General features: G+C 34.6%; 1 protein-coding gene across 6 annotated transcripts in view; it reads left to right on the top strand.

The window, feature by feature from the left end:
* Positions 1–27,542, top strand: part of LOC111053899 (PDZ domain-containing protein 8) — a 60,955-nt gene that overhangs the window by 16,063 nt on the left and 17,350 nt on the right. For 2 of the 6 annotated variants that reach the window (XM_022340835.2, XM_039432921.1), the window contains exons 3-15: positions 5,123–5,317; positions 6,301–6,493; positions 7,492–7,649; positions 8,373–8,568; positions 9,748–9,881; positions 9,988–10,179; positions 10,833–10,935; positions 11,729–11,868; positions 12,916–13,118; positions 14,159–14,444; positions 15,203–15,376; positions 19,618–19,644; positions 22,611–22,808. In XM_022340835.2, coding sequence (XP_022196527.2) covers positions 5,123–5,317; positions 6,301–6,493; positions 7,492–7,649; positions 8,373–8,568; positions 9,748–9,881; positions 9,988–10,179; positions 10,833–10,935; positions 11,729–11,868; positions 12,916–13,118; positions 14,159–14,444; positions 15,203–15,376; positions 19,618–19,644; positions 22,611–22,808 — 2,199 coding nt within the window. Of the gene's footprint in view, positions 1–4,196; positions 4,484–5,122; positions 5,318–6,300; positions 6,494–7,491; positions 7,650–8,372; positions 8,569–9,747; positions 9,882–9,987; positions 10,180–10,832; positions 10,936–11,728; positions 11,869–12,915; positions 13,119–14,158; positions 14,445–15,202; positions 15,377–16,913; positions 17,109–19,617; positions 19,645–22,610; positions 22,809–27,542 lie in introns of those variants that run through there. The other 4 variants (XM_022340837.2, XM_039432920.1, XM_022340836.2 and 1 more) reach the window with 4 other exon arrangements.

Genomic DNA, 27,542 nt, shown 5'->3' with positions numbered 1-27,542 from the left:
TGTGTACATCATGAGTGAAAAATGCTTTTTCTCCCTCAGGTAAATTGTTGCCCTCGGCTTTCCCCCCCACCCGGGCATCAATCTTTCCCCTCAGGGAGAAAAAGCGGTATTTTGTTAATAATTTTAATACTGTAAATAATTTTAGCTCTGTAAGAAACATATCTTTCGACAAAAATAGCATTTAATTGGAAAATTTTCTTATATTTCTAATAGTTCATAAATGACAAGCGCCTTCAATCTAAATCAAAGTGTTAACTTGACTATCGATTATCGATACTTCGTATCAATTATCAGTATTGATATGAATGAATGAATGAATGAATTTATTTGCCAAAAACAAAATACAAAAAAGCTTTATATTTAAAGCGATATTTATCAATTATCGATATTTTGTATCTTGACAGCAAAATTATAGCTCATTTATATTTTAATAATAAATAAATTAATTATATAAAGTAACAATGAATGTATCCATTGATCGGTTTAAAACCGCAGTGGCTACAGTTACGGTAACCGTATATCCATTTCGCTTTCCGGTAAACATTTGCGCATGCTCGCAATAATAGCGGTTATTTTACATGTACATTTGCGCATGCTCGGCTACCGCTATTATTTTACATGTGCATTGTGGTGTTGGTGGTTTTTCGTCACATAGTTATGATTTCTAAGTAACCTATCGTTTCAAACATGAAGTTCACATCCTTCCAGGATTTGAAAAAATATAGTACTGAGAAAAAAGGATGAGCTTGTATATTACGAATTGAAGTACAAATGTACTCATGGTGGTGTAATGAAAAGTAAGTCCAAGTGACATCGATCAAAACAAAGGTGAGTTTAAGGAAAAAGCTATGTGAAGAACCTTTAAACAAATCATTATAGACCTAAGCTATTTATTTAAACTCCCTAATGTTTTTGGGTGGGAGGAAGAGGGTTTCTGTACCCGATAGATAGATTAGGAAACAATTACTTTAGAAGTGATACTTTGGCTTTGAGGTCTCTGGTGGGTCCAACTGTGTTTTCTACCTGAAGGTAGATGCAACAGGTTGATGGGATTGGAAAGGGTTTATGAAGGTGGCAATATTTCTTCCTTCGTCCTTTTTCTATTGTTCTATAATAGTTGGAAAGTTTGACAATTTTCTTGATTTTGAGCCTTCCCTGTTGCTGTTGACTGTAGAGCGCACGTTTCGGAGTAGATATTTTGTGGACCCATGAGACGTCTGTACTGGTCATATTATTCAACCCCATACTGGCCGGTATAAAACTGCTATGAAATTACACCACAAAATTATTATTTCGAATCAAACCTTGAGTTTCAGTACCTAGTATAGTTCATTTGACAAGAAAATAAAGTAAAAGCATTGAGAAAATATACTCTCTAGAGATCTATCTGTCTATGGCACACAAATAATCTTTTACTTTTACCATAGACACACACATAATCGTTTTCTTTCATCATAGATAGATCAGTTAGTAGGTAGTTGAACGTCTCATACTTCTCACCAACTTGATTCTGAGCCAAATGATTCCCTGGACAAAATGATCTTACTTTTGCTGTATTTATACTCATATAGTAGCAGAAATGTATCAAAATGGTAAAAATTTGTAAAGTGTAATTTTGTATCAGTGAATAAAGATAGATTGGGGGGCTTTTTAGTTACAATTATTATCATAAATCTACTAAAACTCCTAAATTCATAGGTCTGCTTGCCAATACACATGATACACTTATACACTTTATCTTCACCAAGACCTGCGGAGCCGGATAGGTTGTGTCAACATAATAAGAATATCACTTTCCTTGAAGCTAGTTGAGTATAAACTTGAGTTATCAAGATGGCATGGTCACTTCAAAGAACTCATGTAACCCATAGAAAGGGTTTTCCTTAAGCCAACACTTGAGCTTGGCCTTGAATGCTTGGGTACTCACGGCTGTTAACCATCTAGGCAGCTTGTTAAAGATTTTTAGTGCCACAGTAGGAAATGAGTCCCTTGTCCTACTTAGTCGGGAATAAGGAATGTCAATCATGCAACCATTCAGAGTGTTATGACCATGTTAGTCTCTCCTCAAGTTGTACTTGTCAAAATTTACCATGACATGGAGGGCACTTGAATATATATAATAATTAAATATAGTCATTATTCCAGTAGACTTGAAGAGCGGTCTGCAGTGTTCAAGGTAACCACTGGAGGTGATGATGCAGACAGCTCTCTTCTGCATTATTAAAACTTTTTGGCAATCAGATGCATGACCCTGAAGCTGCAGCCCATAGCCCAGTATGCTGTGAAAGAGGGCATAGTAGACAACAATCAGGTAGGGTCTGCTCACCAGCTGTTTCAGCTTCCGTAGTAGATAGGTCACTCTTACCAGCCTCTTACACAGTCCCTCAATGTGACAATTCCATTTGAGTTTAGGATCGATGATAAATCCAAGGAGGGACACACTGTGATGATCAGGGCTAAGTTGTGCCAATGAACAGAGCAGCCTCTGAGTCTTGCCAAGATTCAATTGGAGCTTATTTGTTTTCAGCCACATCCTAGCTTCTCCAAACACAACTTCTGCCACCTGTAGAGCCTGAGTTGGATTCCGACCAGAAAAAATTATAGTGGTGTCATCTGCAAATTTTAGAGCCCTCCCTTCTAGGTTCAAGTCATTTATGGCAATCAAAAACACCAAGGGACTCAAAACAGAGCCCTGTGGAACACCATGTCTGATGGGCAATGCCTGGGACTTAGCTCCTCCCAGAGAAACGACCTGCCATCTGTTTTCAAGATAAGATTTTGCAGTTTGGAGAACAGCACCTCTAACACCATAGTGCTCCATCTTACCAAGAAAAATCGCATGTGACACACAGTCAAAGGCCTTACTCAGGTCACACATGATCAGAGACACAGAATTTCTTTCATCAAAGCCCCTCTGAACCTGCTCAACTAATTCGGTCACAGCAGTCAGTGTATACTTGTTCCTTCTAAAACCATACTGCAGATTGGAGAACAGCCTGGTGGACTCATAGAATACTACAATTTTTTCCTTCATCACAGTCTCAAAGACCTTGGCAAATACTGGTACTATTGAAATAGGCCTGAAGCTATCAATGAGTGTGGGATCACCTTTCTTCACATTAAGCCTAGTACTTCACATAACTCAAAATCGTGCTCTCTTTAGATGACAAATTACCTTTGGGTCCAACTTTCATACTATAGTGAGGTCCACGTTATAATGGCAGTATTTGATTAACATTGATGTTGCTATCCTTGTCTATTATTCGACAAAACAGATAGCACTTCACTCTACCATCTCCACAATGTTGCCGAATCTGTTTTTAACAATGTAGAGATATAATTGATTAAGGCAGACCAACAGCAAAGCTATTCTCCTATCTCTTTCCACTGTCATTATAACGTGGACCTCACTATAGCCACCAACAATGAGCATTCATAGTATAGTATAGTGAGGTTCACGTTATAATGACAGTATTTGATCAACTTTGGTTTTGCTATCCTTGTCTATCATTGGACAAAGCCGGTGGTACTATCCTTTTCTAGGTCCACAACGATGCCAATCATGTTTTTGAGAGTGTAGAAATATAATTAATTAATTCAGAGAATCGGCATCGCTATTCTTCTATCTTTATCCACTGCCATTATAACGTGGACCTCACTATTGGAACAATAGCTGACCCTTGCAAACAACCTGTTGCCCTGTCCAAGGTAGAAAATGAATTTGAACCCATCACAGACCTTGAAGCCGATACTTCCAGTTTCAGTTATTGTTTAATTTTCACTGTTAACGTTCACCCGAAATTTTAATCAGCTGCTCTAATATGATCATGCTCTATTCAGATAAGCTACACCATACATCCCCATATATAAGCACTAAGCTTACCTTGTCTAAATACAACATTTTTTATGCCCATCCATATACGCATTACATTGCTGTATTTAGACAAGGTAAGCTCCGGTAATGAGTGGCTGCATAGATAAAGGATTTTAAGCATAAGCTATAATCTTCTTGTCTCTGGTGGCTGTGACAATAATGAAGTTTGTTGGCGAATGCGCAAACGAGGTCATAACTTTACCGGAAAGCGAAATGGATAAACGGTTACCGTAACTGTAGCCACAGCGTTTTAGAACAGTACAGCGATGTCAACTTGATTCTGAATAATTATAATTTATTTTTTGTTACGTTGGTATGGAAAAGTTTCGTTTTCCGGTTTTCCGCTCCAGCCCTTCAAGCCGTGCTTCAAGTTCCGTTCTAGCCCATCATGAAAGGAACAAAGTACCTCGTTATAAGGTCTTTTATAAAATATGTTTAAATATATAGTTTTCTACATCAAAGAACTAAGAGTTTTTAATTAAAGTTTAACAACTCAGTGACGGCAATTTAAGCCTTGAGTTTTTTATTTTTATGTACCGGGACTCTTATTTTTTTGTTCATCTTATTACCTGAAATACCACGTGGGAAAATTTCTCATCAATCAAATCGGTTTGTTGCATCTTTATTTCTATGAGAATTAAATTATTAAGATATATTAATGAGAAACAATCTTTTTAATTAATTTTTATTTTCTTATCATGATCGAGATCCTGTTTTGCTATGTCCTGCCCTCAGAGGGCATAGATACATTTAATTTTTTACTTCGAAGTACATCTGCCTATTCCTTGTGTCCATTCTACCTGTTAGTTTTTCTATCTTTTTTACTCAAAGATTCATATATCATTGTGTAATTGTATTTATGTAAGTATTACTGAAAAACCGATGCCCTAGCCATTGGTCCAATTGTCCCAGACAATTATATCACCGTAACACCTCAAACCATCTAGTTTCAAAGAATTCTAATAGATTTTATGTAAAATGCGCTTGATCCAAATCTCTAAAGGTCTCAAAATAGGATATTTATAGGTGATTGCTTCTTGATCCATTTCGAGCTGCGATGTATTAGTACACACTTTTTTCTATGTATTTAATCACGACATGCAGTCAAATATTTGACTACATGTCGTGTTTAAATACATAGAAAAAAGTAGGACCTATTTATTTTGATATTGTATTGGAAATCTCAGTTCTCTCCATAAAATATTGTAAGAAATCTTTGAGGATAAGTCAGATTTATTTGTAATACAGGCCTTGCGTGACAGCATAGAATCAACGCTGGGCAAGAAGGAAGAAGTTGGTTCTTTGAATTACTTGTTCCAATTCCTATTCCAAGAGTGCAGAAATACGGAAAGAGTTCGACAATGGTTCTGGCAAAAGTTGACGCTCGAATTGGAAGAGTTACTCACAAGAACTACTACTGGAAAGATGTTTGAAAGTATTGCGGTGAGTTGATTCACTTAATCAATAACTTTTTCCAATTGTTCTCTGTTCCCAAAGTAGAATTTTTCCAATTCAATTCTTAATTTTCAAAGTAGAAACACTTTACAAAATTAAAATACAATCAATGAAAAATGTTTCTCCATTTGTACTTCAATACCTAAAAGTTTAGTATAACTTCATTTCATAGCATCCATACAATTTTAAGTTGAAGTCAGTTTTATGGTAGAACCTAAGTCCACAGTTTGTAGACTATTTTTCTAAATTTTTGGTAGAACGATTCTGTATAATGCATGAAGGACAGTGATGCATTATAAAATTTATGAATTAGGCCTATTCATTATTGTTCTTCTGAGAAAATTATTACAAAAACTTATTGAAATATAAATTACCCTGTACATTCATAACCATTCTTCGTATTATCATATTATTCATCAAAACTATGAGCTCCGTATTCTCCATTCCTCCTCTTATGTAAACTCTCAACGGAACAATTAACTTACTAATTGGTCAAGAATTAAAAAGCTAATTAAATTAAATTGAAAGCAAATAATAAATTAACGCAGTCATTTTTGCAAATTTGCAAAAGCTATAATATAGCTTTTTAATTTGTTCATTGAAGTATTTCACAAAATGAAAAAATAATATATTGAAACTAATAGCCTATAATATATTTTCATTTTGTGAGATATTTCAATGAACAAATCAAAAATCTTCACAAAGATTATTTTTTATGTGGCTTTATTATAACAGCTGTAAATCCAAGTAACTGTGATAGCAAATCTATTAAGAATAATCTTTCCAGATATTAGTCAATCGATAATAATTATTATTGATGTAGGCTATACTACAGGTCCTACTTATCCCACAAAAAATCTCACTTTCCATTAAGCCTATATGCGATTCTTTTCAATTATTAAGGTAGCTTATTACTGTGGTTTTAAACTATAATTGTTCAACAGTTTTCAATATTATTTGTTGTATTTCAGCTCCGAGATTTGGACCTAGGCAATGAATTTCCGGCTATAAAATCGGTTGAAATGAAAGAGATCAATTTAGATCCCTCATCTGGATTGATCAACGATTTGGAATTGTGTATGGAGCTGGATTATAAGGGAGGATTTCAGCTTTCAATTGATGCAGCTATGCGACTCTCCAAAACAGCTCATGTCGCTGTCAAAGGTAAAATAATAAATTTATAATAATATATATTTGAAATAAATATGTTGTAATGAATTATTAAATAAACCCTAGCTAATTGACTTCTATTAAATAATCTCTGATAAATAACGATCATTAGAAAAATTATAAGTTTATCAACTATAAACTGTCTTTATCATTCACAGTTTCTTATTTAGCTATCATTATTCAGAATTAACATGGTATAGTTAGTAATGTTTCCACAACAAAAAAGAGATAACAATAATTGTATCACTTATACTAGATAATTTTGTGTGCAGTTAATTTCAAGAATAATGGTATTCTTATTGGCAGTAATTTACATTCTTCAACTTTTCACTTTTAATACTTTCATAACGACATACAAGTTGAAATGTTTAGTAAATGAATGTAATAATTTCTAATGAATGTATCATGTCTTATGATGGATAATAAACTTGATTTGATTTGATGTACTTGATAACGAAGTACTTACAGGATCCTTTTTTTAAGCTGCTATTCGTTGAAGAATCAATCCACAAATTCTTTCTTATTTTGAGTAATGTTGTACGGTGTTTTTTTTTCTTGATAACGCAAGTTAAATTCAAATTTTAATTGAAATATATAAGTTCCCAAATTAGTGAGAAATGACTTTGCTTATCATCACTAAAGAGTTGATGACAAGTATATCTCTTCAAAAAGAGGTTAGAGGCTGATAATAACTATTTATCTATCTATGTATGTTAAAGATATATTGACTTGAACACAAGTTGTGCCCTAACTTCGCCCTCCTAGGTCAAAATAAAGGCAGCCATTCTATTCTATCTATTTATAGAAATTTCAAAGTAAAGAAACATTCTACCCTATTTGAGTAATACCTCTTGGTAGAATTTAATTCATAATATCCGAAAGAGTAATTTGAAAATATCAAAAAGATAGGATTTTTAATTTAAACTTTGTATTAAATATGATTTTCCACTATTGATCAATTTACGTGTGTGTTCTTGTTCTCATTATTTTAGTGAATCAGCTGACTGGTTTGGGTCGATTAAAGTTCACAAGACATCCCTACACACACTGGTCATTCAGTTTCTACTCGGATCCCACTCTTCTCTTGTCTGTGGAGTCGCTATTTCAGGGACGATCGTTGCCACAGATCAACTCAATTATTGCTAGTCAGGTAAATTATACATTTTTCGAATCAGACTGTTATTAATGAGGGGCTACAATAGTTTATTTAAAAAAATATTGCAAGGAGAAAATTCATTTATAAATTGTGACTAGTGTACAAACAACACATTTTAAAATAATCATAGTCTACCATGTATAGAAAAACAATACAACACTGCAAAAAAGTGCCATTTATATAAAAATATCATGTGTTGTATGAGTTTCTCTCATTGTTAGTATAATCTCATTAGTTAGTAATATTGTTAGTACGATTGAATATCTCCATATGGAGCACAACACAGTTATGATAAGAAACGAAGCTTGACGTTCAAGATACCATTCAGCATGTTTGAGAATTGAGTAGTTCATTACAGTATTTTAGATTAAATTGTTTCTATACTTTAATAACTGTGGAGATGTAATGTCTTCTAATTACAGTTTGTGTCACATAAGTTCTACATCGTCTGCATGTTTATGCATTTTAAAATCAAATCATCTTCTTTTTCAATTAGGCTATATTATAGGATGTATTCGTGTTTCTAGTCTGTGTTAAATCCCCCAAAAAGTGATAAATAGAGATTTCTGTTTTGAATTTCTCCATATTAAGATGAAATGAGGAATATTTTGTCCACGTGTTGCACATGAGTATGATTGTGGAACTGACAACACCTATTTTATTTCATCTTAAAGTGATGAATGCCCAATCGTTATTAATATTTGAAATTCTTCACAGATAAGAAAATCCCTGAAGAGGAAACACACGTTGCCAAATCATAAAGTGCGCTACAAACCGTTCTTCCCGAAAATAGACCCCACGTTCATAGACGAAGTGTCGGGAACGGTACCATCAGGTGTTCTCGACGTCACTATTCTGGAAATCTCGAGGATAACCGAGACAACTGGGCCTGTGTTTTGTAGTCTTGCCATTGGTGAGAACAATTTGTCGCTATTATTAATAGAATAGACCATATATTTAAGTTGAGATTAATAATAATAATATCGAGTGACCTGGCTGGCTCAGGCACAGAATAGGTACAGAATGGAAACTTGCAATCAAACGCCTATTTAACCAATGCTTTTTCCATGACGCCAATACTAAACACGTCACGTGACCTTGGGAAGTTCCAATCCTGGTCTTCTGATTGGCTCGTGGCAGTGAACGAGATCAATTGATCCGGATCATTAAAGTGATCCGAACCTATCATCAATACTATTACAATGCGGCGCCTCCTAACAAGATGGCGGATTTTGGCGTCAGGGTATAGCCAAGTTTCCGTACTGTATGTATACTGTGGCTCAGGCAGCCAGGCTCAGGCATTGGTGTAAGAGTTTTCAGGTCGCAACTGATCAACTTTAGGGCCTCCGACATGACTTAACGACTGCTTTTCAGGCAGCCGGGACCGACGGCCGTATTATCAGTATGGTTCATACTTAGTACCAGGGACTTACATCACCAGCAAGGTCACCCTGGTCAAGCTTTTGGCAAAAGGCTGCTGGCAGACGCAAGCCCTCGCTTCACCAGCTGGCTGGTGAGGTTTGGTAGAGATCAGGTCAAGCCGTTGCTCTAATAACTTGACATGGCAACTTTAGGAGAAACATCTCCACACAATTGGACTCAAAAATGAAAGTCAGATGTGTTGGCTTTGTAATCAGTCTGAAGAGACTTTCAAGCATAAATATCATACTGGATTGCGAAAGACTAGGGGCAAGAAGAAAGGCTCTGTTTGGCTGCAAGCTACCAGGTGATGAATGGGATGTTAGTATAGGGAAAAATCTCCTGGATTTTGTAAAGGACATGGGTATTGGTTTGTCCAACTAACATAGGTACTTGGGACACACTATAAGCTTCGGTTTACGTGTGTGGTTCTTTGAACATTTGGATCCGTGAATCCGTTCCTTCAAACAACATAGTACCATAGTGTGTAGTATGTTACATACTTTCTAAAACCTGTGGATGAATAATCTGATATTCATTTTGTCTGTAGCTATATCTATATTTGATTGATTTCATTCACCTTGTACAAAACATAATATATTGTATTACATTATATAAAGTGAGAAATTTCTTAAGACGAATTTAACTTCGAGCTTCTTTATCATTTTTGCAGATGCTCTAGCTTGGGTGGAAATGGTACACTCGGAATTGGGAAGTTATCTGACGATGGATATATCTGTCCCAAAACCGATAAGTGGTCAATTCGGCGTTAGTTTTAAACAAGAATTCGTTCCTGACAAATATCAGGTGAGATATAATTATTTTCCTAATGCAAGAATGATTTTTTTTCACTTACAATCTTTTAACTTTACTTACTTATTGACGTTTATGTAATTCAAATTAATTTTTGCAGGTGTGTATAATAGTAGATTCAGTTTCCAGTGTAGTGGGGAACGACGCTTGCGTAGGTGATATTCTAGTGGCTGTGGACGGCAAACGAGTCAACAATCTGTCGCAAGTTTCGAAATTTGTGAGGCAGAGTGTCGATAAAGTGTCCTTGAGGGTGGAGAGGAGGCTCAAGGTCAATGCACCAACTGAAGAGAAGGTCAGTTTTCATCATGCAGACTATCAATTCAATTTATTTCACGAAAAGAACAATATTCAAAGTTTTAATAATAACTAAATCTATAGTGAGGTTCTCGTTGTAATGGCAGTGAAGAAAGATAGGAGAACAGCTTAGCCGATTTTCTGCCTCGCAACTTCCTTTTAGAACTGATTCCGGTATATCTGATAGAATGGTAACTGATCTTGCTTCCTAAAAACTATCAATTATATTTTATTCGTCAATAAAATAATCCATTTTTTCAATAATAAATTTCCATAATATGAGATCAAATATTCTGTTGATTGTATTCTTACATTGTTGAAATATAATCTGGCAACTTTATGGAGTTGGAAAGGGATAGCGCTATCTGCTTTGTCAAATTATAAACAAGGATAGCAACACAAATGTTAATCAAATGTTGCCATTATAACGTGGACCTCACTATAATTGCACATTCGAATCCATTCATAGAAGTTTCGCGACCCGAGTAATACATGAAATTTGTATAACGCATAGGTCCGGTTGCATAAATACCTGTTACATCTTGATCATGATTAAATGTCATGAATTTTCCACAGTTGTTACAGTAGCTGTTTTAGTCGAAGATATCTTGTAAAATTTGAATATTTAGTAATGCTATGTATTATTTTCAGGTACAGGAGCCCTTTGGTCTGAGGCAAAGGCGTGGATCAGGTGATAAGGGAGATAAGGGTGATAAGACTGATAGTGACAGCAGTAATTCAACTTCTGTTTCAGGTATTTCATTAATTTCGTGATTAACTTTTTCAGTGGATAATGAATTATTTTTAGAAATGAAAAAAATTATTTCAATGGTTCAAAACGCTATTTTTCCTGTTGAAAGCGATAAATTTTGGAGTAATTATAAAATCATTGCTAAACATTTTCAGTGAATAATGCATTTTTTTAGAGTTGAAACAAATTATTTAAATTGTTCGAAACGCCATTCGTTTGAATACGAATAATTTTGGGATAGTTGATAATACCATTCTCAACTTTTCATCGTTCCTGAACTGTTGATTCATTTATTCAATTCTTTTATAAATAAAAAAATTACTGAAGGTTATTCTATTGAGTTGAAGTAGTAGAACACATCCGTTTGTATGACTAACTTACGCTTGTTGAATTAATAAACAATCATTAATTCTGTCGTGAAATTGTCTAATGTTACAGTTTGTCTGATAGTATCGAAGTATGGATGGTAATATCGATATTAAATGCTTTATTAGTAAACAGCTGTTTACCTTTAATGAGGGTTGAATGCCAGTTTTAAAATTCTCATGATTATTGTATTCCTTGTATTCTCAAGACTTTAGAATAGGATAAATACTCGAAACTACTCGTGTTTGAAATACAATAATATAAAGGGGGCTAGTGATTGTATTTAAACCTGGTTTGATTTTATAAGCCTTGTTATGGTATGATAATATACAGTGGATAGGGGAATTTAATATTATTATTTTACACGCAAATAATCTTTTTATTCAATTCTTGTATTTTTCATAGTTGAATAAAATGTTGTCTCTTACAGATTCACCAGCTAGAAGATCCCTTCGCGGAAGTCCTGAGCATAAACTGAAAATTGGCCGATTATCTGTGAGCTTTGACAGCGAAGCTGATTCCAGCTCTAAGCTTCAGGTTCTCACTACCAAAGAGCAGCCTCATTCACAAGTTAGTTATTGAATCATCAATTAAATAGTTCAATTAAATTCTCAATCATTTATTTTTTTGCTGAAGGTGATGCCCACATGACATCTAGCCTTGTGCGTGGGTAACTAGGCGGATGATAATGAGGGGTGAATGGAGCTACAGTTTTAGGTAGGTTCCAAACCACCGGGAAGCGATTATACAGCTCATGAATCATATTCAGTTGAGTTGGCTCAAGCGGTCACCTTTCATCAACAGGAGTATCAGGCGCATGATTCTTAACTAATCTGAGCGATATAGCTTATCAGTGCAACCACTGAGTCAAACCGCTCTCTAAAAAAATTGATTGTATCCTATATTTACCAAATTTCTATATCAGGCCTGCAAAATTAGAACTATCAATTAGAAAATTAAAATTGAATTATCAAATAAAAAAAACTTGGGAGAAAATTGAATTATTGAACAGGATGAACCTTATGAGTAGTAGCCTAGTGAGTGAAAGGTTTCAAATTCAAAGTGAGTTATTTTTTAAACCTTGAAGTTTCAAAAAGATATACTGCTTAATTCATTTATAACATTTTAAGTAAATTAACAATCACAGATCGTGATGGAATCCAAAATTGATTAATTCAACTGTATTTGTATTTATAACTTTATGTATTTAATAACTGTTGATCTTACATTCTATAACTTTCATTCTAAAATCTTCATGTGTTATCTTTCAATGAGAACGCTTCACTTGAATGGGCTACTTTTACAAATTGATGAAAACAATATGGAAACTTGAAGTACCCTCTATTATTTAAAATATTTCAACGACTAGTTTCAACCATAACTTAGGTCATTTTCAATAAATAATTTATTTATTTTCCACATTTCAACTTGAAAATGACCTAAGTTATGGTCGAAACTAGTCGTTGAAATATTTTAAATACTAAAGGGTACTAAAAGTTTCCATATTGTTTTTATTACTTTCAATGAGACTACGCTTCCATGACGAATTTAATTGTATATCATGTATTTGATAACTATTCATCCTACATTCTATAACTTTAAATCTCAATTTTCCAGGTGATATCCTTCAATGAGACTCTACGATTCCATGTCAATTCAGAGCACAAATACTTGAACATGAGTGTTTGGAGCAAGGGAGAGAGGAATACACTTCTCGGTCATATCAGCTTGCCTCTCATTTCACAGATCTGTGTTCCAACTCCCGGCCACCGTATAAAGCTCTACTCTCTTCTGCCTCCTGACCCTCATTTAGTCAACACGTAAGTCGTTTTCAATCTCAGTGGCTACCTGAACCTATGCAATCCAGTAATGCTCAATAATGATCATTATTATCGAAATATAACATTATAACAGTAGGGTTTTGAATAATTAATTCTGTTGTTACTAAAATCCCCATCCGTATTTAACTGTTTTAAAAAAGACGTATTGAACTGCTCGTCAATAATCTGATATGTGATTTGTTTATTACAACACCAACAAAAGAAACTAGAATTGTTTAAAACTCTCTCAACATCGACTTTACAAATTTAGATTATCTGAAACAAGCAGGGTTGCTGTTCTTCAACCAGTTCTCACATCTCATATCTATAGACATCAGGAGTGCGTTCGTTTCAAAATTGAAACAGTTTCTGCTACATTCCAACATTTGAGATATTGAGATTTTAGCGCTATGATTCCACTTTACTTTATCCATAAAATATCTCAACTAAAGCTTTCTCACCACAGGACACCATAGGTGAAACCACTACTTTTTCATCATGTATTTTATTCATTTTCCTCAGTCAATCGCATGTGATAAAAGGGAAAACTAAACTAAACTTTGAGTACTGTATCATTTTTCATGTTCAAATGCGATTATGTTTGTACGGTAAGTATCAAATAGAAATGAAAATATTACTCTACAAACATGTCTTCTGTGATTTATTCACAAAATTACTTATTTTCATTTCTGTAAACAGTAATAATTAGACAATTAATTCTATCAGACCCGTTGCATACTTCACGATTTTTGGATGTCCGATTTTTTTGCCGCCCTCATAAATTCTAAAAATGAAATGAAAAAAAATCTTTATTATGCGGAGTTAGAACTTTTAAGTCCTTCTCTACCACTCAACCTCGAATTCTACCAGATTAAATGGAACTTGGCAAACACATGATGTGTGCAGATGCATGTCCATGCACATCATGTGTTTGCCAAGTAATGTTATTCCAATATCCTTTGTCCCAAATTGTGGTTTATGCAACGGGTCTTACACCATTCATCATTAATTATTTATTCATCTATTAATTTTATTTTCAGTATGAACCATCCACTGTCGTCACACCCGGGCTTCGAGCCATGCCTGTGTTTTGGCGACATTCTGCTGGCGATCTCGTTTGCAGCCAGCGGTGGTGTAGGTGGGGGAGTGTCCACAGTGGTGACGTCATCAGCGGCAGGATCACAGCAGCTGTCCGTTCCTTCAGTGACCACAAGTCCGGCCCTGGCGCATGTGCAGTCGTCGTCGCTAGCAGCTCCCATCATACAGCACGACTTTGTGCGCACACACTTCACGCGCACCACCCAGTGCGGGTTCTGTTTCAAAAAGGTAACAATCATGAGAAAGATGTTTGAAAATTTGTTTTTAAAGGTTAGGTTGATGTAGTGGTATATGGTTGAACGGCAATCATTAATGCTATTTATGAAGGAATGTTGACAGTTTTAAATGTATCTCACTATAACCATAGAGAAAATATAGCACAAGAAGATATCCTCATAGTATAGAGCGTTTATGTTCCAAATTTCACTGTTAACTGAAGCCAATAGTCCCAGTAGGGTTTTTTTAAGCTATGTGACGATGGTAGTCTTTCATACTGTTCCGTTCATACACTCTCACCCGGCCAAAACAGTAATAATAAACTTGAGTCGACAGTAATCGGAAATTTGGACCATGAACAACCTAACCGTAGGATACCTTCTTATGATATATTTTTTCTATGGTATAACTTAGACACTAGAAATTATTGTTTATCTTGTGCGGATAATTTTTGACAAGTCACACCGCTTCGCTTTGCATCTGCTAAGCGAGCGAAGAAAAATCTCTCAGCAAGTGGTAGTGCGCGGTTCTCCCGCCTGTTGAGCTAGCTCTGTGTGACCTGGTATACTTGATAACACAGGGAGAAAATTTTAAAACTTTGCTCCGGCGGCGTTAGCGAAGTCGGTGTGACTATGGCCTTGAGGGATTGCTTTCATCAATCTTCAAAGCTCTCACATTCATTTCTTCAGTTTTTAATTGAAACTCCACCTATTTTCTTATTCAATTAAATGTCCTATCTCTAACTAAAACGGCGCCAATTTTCGCCACAGATATGGTTGAAAGACGCATTCCAGTGTGACGGCTGCAAAATGACGTGCCACAAGAAATGTGTGAGCAAATGTCAGACTTCCTCGTCGTGTGCGAGAACTCAGGCTGAACGAAGGGCGTCGTCACATCCAGAAATCATTACAACTAGTCCCGACGATCCCGATCCTGCCAACCAGGTACGAAAAACTATCATTCTCTTTCACTTATACTCCAATAACTTACATTACTTCATCTCTTACCACATCGTGAAATTAACAAAAGTTCCCTACACTTATCGTTTGTAAGGTAAGCTTTTCATTATCTTTATTTCCGTGTGATTTTTTTTTAAAGAAAATTTTATGCATGCGGTGTGGTGAATAAATCCCATCGGTTGGAGGTAATGAACATTCTGTTTATGGAAATATTTTTTCTGTTACTGTGTAATAGGCTAGCAGTGGTTGAAGGTAACCAACCAATTTTTCTGTTGAATTGGTTATTTTGTGGTAGGTTATCAGTGGTTGAAGGTATGAACATTCTGTACGTATAAAAATAATTTTTCCTGTTACACTGGGTTATCCGTTATTAGTTAACAATGTACTGTAATTCTCCACTTTTGGAAGAGGGTAGTTGTCTTTTTTGTCTAGTTCTAATAGTAAAACTAGTAATTGTTTTCAAGAAAAATGTTTATGATTCTTGGACATTCTTGACTAATCCTATGTGTATGAGGTAAATTTTTAATACTGTCTACTGAATATTTTAGAAACTTCTTAGTTGATTACAGATAGATAAGGAGTAATGTTGTAGTGATAATTTTTCCAGGTATACATGCTAGCTGAGTTTATTACAAATCTAACATTCATTAGTCTAATTTATAATTATTAGCTTGGATAAGAAGTCAAAGTTAGGACTTTTTAGTACTTCTATATTATGATTGTTTCAAATTTTGATTTTTATGTATCAAATCTTAGTTTAAAAAGTATATACTGGTTCTTCCATGTTAGTTTGCACCATTTCATATCTTAGTTTAAAAAGTATATACTGGTTCTTCCATGTTAGTTTGCACCATTTCATATAAGTTTCAATATGAATTCAGAACACTGCTGTCGAATTGGAATAGTTAGTTAATCCCGTCAACCCAGAATCATTCAATTGGAATTAGTGTCGTTTTCACACTTTTACGATTGTCGGATAAAACTCAGAATTATTGTCCTCCAATTGGCTGAGAATTAACCAATCAGAGACCAATTCTGAGTGTCAGTCGTCAATAGGTAAGGCTGGGCGTACACCGGTTAGTCAAGACAAGACTAGTCACGTTTAGTCACAATACTCCACATAGTTGCTTATGGAGACATTTCTAATTGCAATGACTAATCAGTGTGAGTTGCGTCACAAGCAGCTATGTGAAGTATTGTGACTAAACGTTTCTGATCATGTCTTGTCTTGTCTCGACTAACTGGTGTGCGCCTAGCCTAAGTGTGAAAACGGTCAATTTTTCCGTGATAGATTTACAATAAAAATCAAAGTTCATGATAAAAAGTAGATAAGTAGAAAAAAACATCATGAATAAAGTTACCACACTAGTTAGTTAGTTTTTTTTCAAACGGATCCATTCCTGCTTTCTTTTCTTTTCTTCTATAACTAACTGTCTTTATTATTTCCTATATTTACTGCACATTTTCAACGCTCTAGTATGAATTTCAGCCGAATCATTAATGACAAAGAGTATGTTTACAGGTAACGATGCATTCACTCAAAGAAGGAGCCGTAGCTATTGCTTCTTCTCACTCTCCTCTCAAACTGGAACACAATTTGCACTTCCTATGCTTGTTGCCAGTATTGGAAAAACTGAAAATACGCCATCTGCCTCTGTTCAGAAAAGCCAAAAATAAATTGCCTTGTATTGAACTGAAATAACTTTTTTTCAATATCTACTGTTGGTTGCTATAGATGATTCAGTTACGAGAAAAGGCTTCCATAATTATTAAAACAGTTTCCATAAAGCAGCTGCAACTACAAGCTTTTTCTCGTGACTCAACCATCAATATCTATCAATAGTTTGGAAATAGGTCTAGTCTTTTGCAATATATTTTCAGTTTTAAGGTTCGAAATTATTTTGTGATAAATTTCTAGATCTTGAGTTGATATTTTCCCGTTTCTTGGTTGAATCGATTAGTTTTATTTTGACTCATTGCATGAAACTCTTCAGAACAGAACAGTTTTCAATTGCAGGCTTTCAAAAATCTCGTTTCTTGATTTTTTTGTAGCTATTCTACTAACTTTTTCAGTGACTATTTTTTTTTTTTAATTTGACAATATTCCTTCCAATTATCATTGACTGATTATTATATATTCTAAGTATTTATTCGAGTAGGGATTGTAGCTTGTAGATCTAACATGATTAGTATTTTTGTTCGGTGTTGGAATAATTTTGTAGAAAGTCTACATTATTCTATCTTTATCTATCAGGCATACCAATATTTAACTAAGATTTTATTTATATTGTCTCATACAGAACAATAGGTTGACAGTAAAATTACTGTTACATTAATTATCATAGGTTCACACAATTATCAAGCAGACCAGGATATTTGTTTTTCTAATGTTGCCTTCTCCTATATTCATGTATCAATCTTTTTATGAATCTCTAGAATGTTTTTTATATTTTTTAATCATTTCATTATTAGTTGCAATTTAGTTGCATCATTATTCCCAGTAATAATTACCTATCCAATATATAAAGCCCGACATTTTCTGAAACTTAATCTCTCATTGAAAATAATCACCAAACTCTGATTATCTTTCAAGTCTAATAGTCTTTCATACTCTGTGATCAATTGTTAATTCATGCAGATAATATTATATTTATCACTTGAATTGCTTACTATTGTTTAAAGAGCTAGTGCACATATTTTTGTAATAGATTATTTATCATTCGAGCATTACTACACGTTGAGTTTTCCCTTCTCCTGAATTTGCATGATGCATTTTTCTTTTATTTTCTTTCACTCTCAGTTCTATTTTTACAACCTCTTCAATTGCCTCTTTGTTAGCTGCCTTGTCAGTGCCCCTCCGAATAGAAGCAAAGAAATGAGCTTTAAGTATAATGAAGTGAAGAATGAAAACCATCTACTTTTTTATTATTTAAACATGGACAGTTCATTATACTTCTAGCCGAACGGTAATACAGCCACAAAGTGTATTAACAGTTCTAATACATTTTTTTTATATCAGAAAATGTCCAAAATATAGGTATCTATACTACCAACAAACAACTTTCATGTTCATTATTGAATAAGTATAATTTTTCAATAAACCAGGAATTAATAATAATGTATTATCTGAAGGACGTGTCGTAAAACTAGATTCTAGTAACACCATGGTTAAAACAATCAAAAAATTAGAAACGATATTAGAAACGTTTCAGTTATAAATCTCACCGTCAGATTTCATCTGATGGAATATGACTTGAAAAAATCTGCTTAATATCCTATGTTTGGGCTAGATTAATCACAGTTTTAATGGTTATTCATATTCCCTTCTGAAATAATTATCAAATTCATTTATATTGACTGAAAATCGACATCATATTTTCCTTTAGTGTCCCCTATTTTTTTATTAGTTTTATATTGATGAAAGGTGAAAATCAGTAGCAGGTTTAAAGATTCGATAATAAACCCTGTTGAAAGTTCTCTAATTGGTTTCTTTTTTCAATTAATTGCTTGGACTAACTTCGAACTGATATAAATTCACATATACAGTGATTGGTAAGTAATAGCTTGCGGTCCAACGATTAACAAAATTATAGATATTTTTTATATTATATTTATTGGTGTTTATGGATGTAAATATTCTTTTATCGGTGTCATTTTTCAAATCTCTTGGTGTTTGTATAATTGTGTGTAATCAGTAGGATGAGGTGCTTGTAGAAGTCAGAAACGTTACATATTTAGTGAATTATGAATCACAAATACTGTTTTGACCAGTACATTTTTCGAGAAATGGTATTCATTAACTTATGTTGTACGCGATTCCCATGTATCCAAAAGTGGTAATATTTCAAATCTAGATTTAAATGGCGATTTGAATTTTAACGTTTCTATTCCGTAATTACATCTTTTATGAAATCTTTTACTCTTTCTGTGAAGTTAACTTTTCAAACTACTCTGTATGAAAATTGTAGACAATGGTGAATTATTGTCTCACTTATTAATCATTTCTCAAGGATTTGTTCTATTCTACAACAACAAAAACTACAAACACCTCATACTTATCCTTTTTCTGTAATGAATATTCATATTTTTAGCTTTATTTTTCTTATTTCTATATGCATTGTTAGAAGACATTTTTATAAATCCTTAAAAAGATTATTAATGAAAACACCAATAGGAAAAAGGATTGATTTTAAAATGTAATTTTCCTTCATGTTTTGCTTCAATAGATCGAGGATTGTTGTAACGAGAAAAATGTAAGTTTGTACTTATTTAACCGATATTTGTAGATATTTAATTCCAAGTAACAAGAGTTTGACTCATTTTTTCCTTTGTTTTATTTGTTCAAGCCTAATTAATCTTTCATAACATTTTTAATCCTAAAACTACCGTTTATCATTTAGTTTGAGGTCATGACTAATACTGTAATGCAATGGAAATTTCCCTCTAGAAATTATGAGCCCATTTGATGTAGAATCTGGATTTGCTTTATTTCAATTTAGTTACTGCTCTAGAGATTATGGGATCATTACCACTAATGATTCATCTGCTGCTTGCTTAGTAGAAGACGCTAATTCATTTTTAATTGTTCCTGTTTTATACATTTTTTAATGAAGAGTGAGATGTGTCATCAAAACAAAAATATAGCATGTTGTACCCTTATCAGCATTTTTAAAAATGTGTGATTAGAATGCTTTTGAAATTGACTGTGAGGCACAGAAAAGATCTTCACACTGTTGAGTTAGGTGAGCTGTTTCTCTCTCGTATAGGTGTTTCACGTATTGTTTGAATATTGTGAGCCAATCTCGATTGTTAACGTATTATTTTTATGTGCTATTCAATAAAGTGCTACAAGTCTATTATGAGCAATAAGAGTTTATGTAGAAAGTAAAGTAGAATATTCATCAAATTTCAAAAGAGTCATGCAAAGGTTTATCATGAGTGAACTCGAAGTTTTTATTCACATTTGAATGGAAATATAAGCAGTGTTTGAAAAGTATTATGGATAACCTTATGCTATCTTTCTCTGTGGTATTACGGAAAATTAAACAGCAAGAGCATTACACGTTGTTATCACATCTCTATTTTTGAAGTGATATTGAATATTGCAGAGTAAGTACGCCTAGTTCGTGGCACTAAGGGTTTAGCTCTAGCTAAAACCTAGAGCCCTTAGCTCTAGCAGTAATGGTTTAGCTTGAGGGTCAATCTCTTTCAAGAATACCTATAATTCTTGTGGAATAGAGTAATTAGGAGAGTGTTCATCTGAAATTCTCGTATGTTAATAATGTATCTATTATAAAATGATAACAAAGTCCCAAAAAGCATGCAATACTGTATAATAGTTGATAGTAGACCTACTGTTTTATAAAATTATGTTATTCCTACTAGCCAACATACGAGGCTTCCTTTTGCTGGCAAACGCAAAAGCCAATGTAGAATTTTTTGTATTATTGCATCTTGATTGAAAATCATCAACTTTATTGATCTTATTTAGACTGATTGCTTGAAGATTTCTAGCAATAAACTCAATACCATTAAGAGTGTAGTAGCCTATATCTGAACGATTTCCTGTAGTACCGCATCTATAGTCAGGTCCACGTTATAATGGCAGTGTTTAATTAGCAATGGTATTGCTATCCTTGTCTATCATCCAACAAAGTGGGTAGCGCTATCTCTTTTTCGCATTTCTCTATTGCCAGGTCGTCTTTTAACAATGTAAAATGAATAATTAATTAACAAAATATTTCATTCTTATTATGAAAATTCTATATAAAACTATTGAAAAATATAATTTCTTGCTTAATAAAATATAATAGTTTATTTTAAACAGTTAATAATAACATCAATAAACCTGTATCAGCTACAGTCTATAGAAGGCATTTACAAGACAAAGGATCGGCAACGTTGTCTGCTATCTTACTCCACTGCCATTATAACGTGGACCTCACTATAGTGCATATTTTGCATATTGTAGGCCTATTGATTTTATTTTGTCGAATATCTTGTTTAAACTGTACAGTGTATATTATAAATATGAGAATAATATTGAGAATTAATTACTACTGGAGAAGTATGGATAGATAGATAAATGTATTTTATTAGCACTTTATAACATTACAAGTGATGTGGGCGAAGTTAAGGCAGTAAGAGCCCTCTCTTCCACTTAAACCCACAAATGCATTCGTAAAACTGAGTTTAGGGACTATTCTAAATCACCCATATCTCCGTACCTGGCTGTGCATAATTTAAACAATTTTGATTTAATTTTATATCAATTTCTGATTAAAACACAATATACTTTCTCTTCTACTCCAGATAATTTTATTCACAGAAATGACAAAATTTACTTGGCATCATCATTATTGTTCTGATGTTCTGTTACAATAATCTTAACTTCAAATTTTTAAAGGTTTCTTGGGCACTTATTAGATCTAATGGATCATTAAATCTATAGGTTTAATAGTTAATTAAATTTAATATAATTGTCCTAGAAACCGGGCCTAAATATTTTTGTTGAACTTAACTAGGTAGAAAACATAAATATTGTGTTCTTATTATATTATGGAACAATCCCCACAGCATTTATGATGAAAATGTTCCATTAATTTGAATATTTCTGTCAATAAATTATATGTCATACCAACTCAAAAATATTCAAGTAGGTAGCCTACTTACATAGTAGTCTAATTTCAAAATAATATCTCTTACACTACTCGTAGCCATTCTTATTTCATACCGTATCGTAGACTGTATGTACTTTTTATAATATAAATATTTGGTTATTTTTGGCAATCAATTCTATTTCAAAAATATATCAGTAGCCTATATTATAAAAAAAGATTCATAAGTTAGATAGCTTAGATAATCTTATCTAAGCTATCTTAACTTATAAAGCTTATGCTATCTTTTCTCTATGCCTTTATATAATACACTTCTACTAGTATACTAGTTTACTTCATCCCGGATAGTAGACTGTATACTTTTATTTTTGGTAATAAATTCTATTAAAAAAAACGGTAGCCAGTATTATAGAAAAAAGATAGCTATGTTAACTTATAAATCTTATGATATCTTTTCTTTATGCCTTTATATAATACACTTTCTACTATTATTTTTAGCTTGTCCAGGTCGTAGGAAGTCTTCATTAGTAGCTGCCGCTTGTACATTGGGATTGTGTATTGTGGGTATTCTAGCTTTGATGACATGTTTTTGCATGTTACAGGGTAGCCAATCTGTGGCCGGAGCGACACCGACAGGCCGCCGGCTCAGCTCACTGCTAGCGACAGTCGCCACCAAAGGCCTGAAGCGGGCCGGCTCTGCCACCAACCTAGCCCCACCAGGCGGCCATCCGAGCGGTGTGCCAGGCGGGTCTGTCAGTCTGCCACCGTCGCCGCAGCATTCGCCCTCGCCCAGCCGAAAGGTGACCGCCTGACCTCTTCTCCACGCATCTTGCTGCTCAGTCATGGTCAGAAAGGTTATGTGTGCCATGATACGTCGGATCACATTCAAACACAAGTCGCTTCGCCGCACGAAGCGGCCAAGAAAGTGTACATGTTTCAGGAAACTGTTTCGGTAGACTGGTCAGGATCAAAGTCGACGGACCATCTTGGATTCTCTCCACTATAGTGTGATTCAAAGTCAGTGAAAATGATAGGAAGGCATAGCTATCACGTTTACTTATTGATAATTCATTTTCAATAATGAAAAGATATACTTTTTTCGATGAATAATGTTGGAAATTGATCATTATTAAGAAGATTCTACAAAATAATTTTGAATTAGTTGACTTGAATCACAGCAATCTACGGTACTATAGGAAGCGATGAAGATTGCTGTGATTCAAGTCAACTAATTCAATATTATTTGTTGAATCTTCTTAATAATGATCAATTTCCTACATTATTCATCAAGAAAGTATATCTTTTCATTATTGAATAATGAATTATTCTCATAATTAAGATCGAATATTCTGGTTGTTCATTATATTTCTACATATCTTATAAACATTCTTGAATATGTATTGACGTTGTGAAACTTCTCCAGAATTATTTTTTTTAAAATGCTTTATTTGTCAACTCAATTTTCATTAATTCAATTACAGGACTAGTTTGTGTTGAAACCAGCAGCTGAAGATGCGTAGGTTTCGACACGAAATTGAATTAATAACACTGGAGTTGACAAATAAAACAGTTTTTCCCCAATTATCATATAACCATTCCTGGCAGAGTTGCAGAGTTTGAAAAGGGTGGAGTTCTATGCAACAGGCAAGGACAGGATACCAGTGTTGATAACATGCTAACTTTAGAACGGGTTTCTCATTATACATTGATGACTAGGTACTGTATTAGTGCTATACACATTACATTGTTTGCTAAAGACTTCTGTCCAGCTTGTAATAACGGTACCATTATCAGCTATATTGTAATTTTATTTTTGTTTTATACTCTGTGACAACACATTTCTTGAGCTGGCCTACAGAGCTCGAAACTTCATGATAAGGAGTGATAAGGTAAGGTCTTGTCAGCAGCCAATTATTATAGAAGTATTTTTCTTCAATTTTATTTTGTTATAAATGTGCAAGTTGACGGACATCATTATATTATAATTGTTAATAATGTATAATTGTTTTTTTCTCGGGAATTAGTTTCTGTGAATTGGTCCAACTAACTTGAAGGTTATTTTGTCCATTGAGATTCTTGTTCATCTCTAACTCACAATTGAGGGTGCTTACCCCTTCCCACTATCAACTTGAGGGTTTAACAATCTCGACTGTGGTAAACAATATATTGTGATCACAGACTATGAAATTACAAATGTTATGTGTGCGTATTAATAAACAGATTTATAGAGAAAACTGGTTCTCTACCGACTGAGCTATCCGTGGACATAGTACCAGTGAGTCCGTTCCTTTACCTAGAAATTGAGTTACAAACGACCTTTAGGTGCACATTATTTCCAGAAAACGGCGCACGAACTTTCGCATTTTTTGTACTTGCGCTATCAATATTGGCAGCGTTAAAGTCGACAATTTCTTGCACTCCAATGGCAAAGATCTCAGTACCAAAGTTAGAAGTCCCAATTCTCAGTTTTGGATGAGGATAGAGATCAGCTCATCTATGTTGTTGGGTTTTGTAACAATCCAAGAGTCGGTTGACAAATAACACTCACTTGAACACAATGCTACCAAAGTGTTTTTCCCCATCAAGGTCATATGTGTCTACCGAAATTCTGAATTTCCTGGTTTGTGTGTAGATTGGCGACCGTGTTATCAACTCTCCTAAAACAAGCGTTTCAGTATGGAAAGCAGATGGTGTCAGAAGACATCTAGTTTTGTCAGCTAACTCACCAGCAGCCGAATTGCCAAGTAGAAGAATGATTACTTCTTGCTTGTTTGTGTCAAGTAGATCGATTGCTACTTGCTGGCTTGTGTATAGAAGAGTGTTTTCTGATTGAGTTTCGGCAGCTGAACGTGAAACATCCATCAGTAGGGAGTTGCTGCTGTTTCCAGAGCTGGTCGAAAATTTACTCAGTTCATTTCCATTGGCGGCCCAAAGCTGCGTGAATACTTCTCGGAAGCGACTGAGCGTGTGATTCTTGTTCTGTGAGTGGAGCAGACCCAACACATCCAGTTGCTTTTCAAACATCCCAAGCCCAAAAAATGATTGCACACTATTAGTACGGTCAAGACAATCGAGGCCGTTAGTTCTGATTGTGCCTTATTCAATACAATTTGTTTCCTATTCCTCCCCCAATGTTTGAAATAAAAGCTGTGAGCTTGCATATGATCATCAACTTTGCTCTTCAATTAGTTGAGGAACTTCAGAGTTTCCTCCCTGCTTTCTAGATGCTAGTCAAATGATGCAAAAGGAATGTCTTATATTCTGGCAAGGAGGTGTGATGAGCCTCAAATGCCTGGCTCCTCAGTGCTTCTCCTTCTTTACTAAGAGAATGTCTCAACAGATTGACGAAAACCTGATGATCGTATTTTTCTTTCAAATCCATCACATGCTTCTGGAAAGGTATGACGGTAGTTAGGAATTCTCTGAAAATTCTCACTTTTTATGATCCATCCTTGATTCCAAGCTGCTCCCAGATTATCGGCACTGATCCCCGAATTTGTACATACGATGTGTATGATTTATTATAGACAATAATTTCTTCAGTCTCAACAAAATTGGCTATAAAGCCTTCGTCATTCAGTCCTCTAAGGCTGAATCAAGTGTGTGCTCTTTCAAGGCATATACGAGGAAAATTATGGCACCTGCTATTCTAGATCCCACGAGCACTGTGCTAATCTCAACGGATCCACAAGTCACTTTCAGTAGCCACACTTGGCATTTGATGCCGGCCATGATGAAGGGAAAATGCAGAGTTCGATTCCACATGAATCTGTTGTCGGGTTGGAAGACCTTTGTTCTCTGGGCACACATTGTAATATCACGGGGTGGGTTATTGCCGGGCATCCATGAAAAATAGAACATTCCAGAGTTCAAAAACTTCTTCAGATCGGTTATTTCCTCATTGTCAGCACACGGACCACGAAGAGGAATAAACATGATTTGCGTGATGCGATAAATACTGGTAAAACCATCACCTAGATCGCCCACAAATGCCATTCCGGTTACCATTATAAGATATTGTCCTGAAGTTGCAGTCAGGATACCCAAAGTTCCATAGGCTTCGCATAATTATTTGTTTCCTTTTTCTTCATGTCTTCCAACTCAGTTCGTTCAAGAAGGTTAATAGCTTGAGACTCTAGAAGTAAACCAGTTTCCACATTTTGCTTCTCAAGTAGAATGCTATATGACAGACCAGGAGTATTATACTCTTTTAAAACTCTTAGATCCTTTACCAAAGCCATTTTTGTAATTGAACCTGAAGTGACGTGACTTCATGCAATAATTATAATTTACACAACTATTTTCGCGAGTACCGTTGTAAAAGGAAACAAGGCCGATAACCCGTACCCAAAGTTGACAGAGGGAGGGGATAATCTCACTCAATTGTGAGTGAGAGATGAACAAGAATCTCAAAGTATCATAACAACCTTTGAGTTAGTGTTGCAAATTCAGAGAAACACATTCCTGAGAAATAAACAATAATACATTATAATTATAATAATACAATGATATCTGTCAATTTGCACATTTTTAACGAAATTAAATTGAAAAATAAATCAATAATAATTGGTTGGTAAGTAGACCTACCTACCTACCCACCTTTCTTATCAGTCCTTATTGTGATGCTTCGAGCTCTGTAGGCCAGATCAAGAAAAGAGTTGTCACAGAGTATAAAACAAAAATAAAGTTACAATATAGCCGATAATAATACCATTATTACAAGTTGAACAAAAGTCGTTAGCAACAATGCAATGTGTATAGCACTGAATATAGTAACTAATCATCAATCTATAATGAGATACATGTCAGCATGTGATGAACATTGGTATCCAGTACTTGTCTGCGAAAATAGTTGTGTAATTTATAATTATTGTATCAAGTCACGTCACTTCAGGTTCAATTACAAAAATGGCTTTGGTATAGGATCTAAGAGTTTTGAGTATAATACTCCTGGTCTGTCTTATAGCATTCTACTTGAGAAGCAAAATGTGGAACCGGTTTACTTCCACAGTCTCAATCTATTAACCTTCTTGAACGAACTGAGTTGGAAGACATGAAAAAAAGGAAACAAATAATTATGCGAAGCCTATGGAACTTTGGGTATCCTGACTGCAACTTCAGGACAATATCTTATAATGGTAACCGGAATGGCATTTGTGGGCGATCTAGGTGATGGTTTTACCAGTATTTATCGCATCACGCAAATCATGTTTATTCCTCTTCGTGGTCCGTGTGCTGACAATGAGGAAATAACCGATCTGAAGAAGTTTTTGAACTCTGGAATGTTCTATTTTTCATGGATGCCCGGCAATAACCCACCCCGTGATATTACAATGTGTGCCCAGAGGAGAACAAAGGTCTTCCAACCCGACAACAGATTCATGTGGAATCGAACTCTGCATTTTCCCTTCATCATGGCCGGCATCAAATGCCAAGTGTGGCTACTGAAAGTGACTTGTGAATCCGTTCAGATTAGCACAGTGCTCGTGGGATCTAGAATAGCAGGTGCCATAATTTTCCTCGTATATGCCTTG

This window comes from Nilaparvata lugens, chromosome 7 (genome assembly GCF_014356525.2).
Source record: "Nilaparvata lugens isolate BPH chromosome 7, ASM1435652v1, whole genome shotgun sequence".
NCBI lineage: Eukaryota > Metazoa > Arthropoda > Insecta > Hemiptera > Delphacidae > Nilaparvata > Nilaparvata lugens.
Note: the sequence above shows the minus strand (reverse complement) of the source record. Positions and strands in the feature narration are given on the sequence as shown.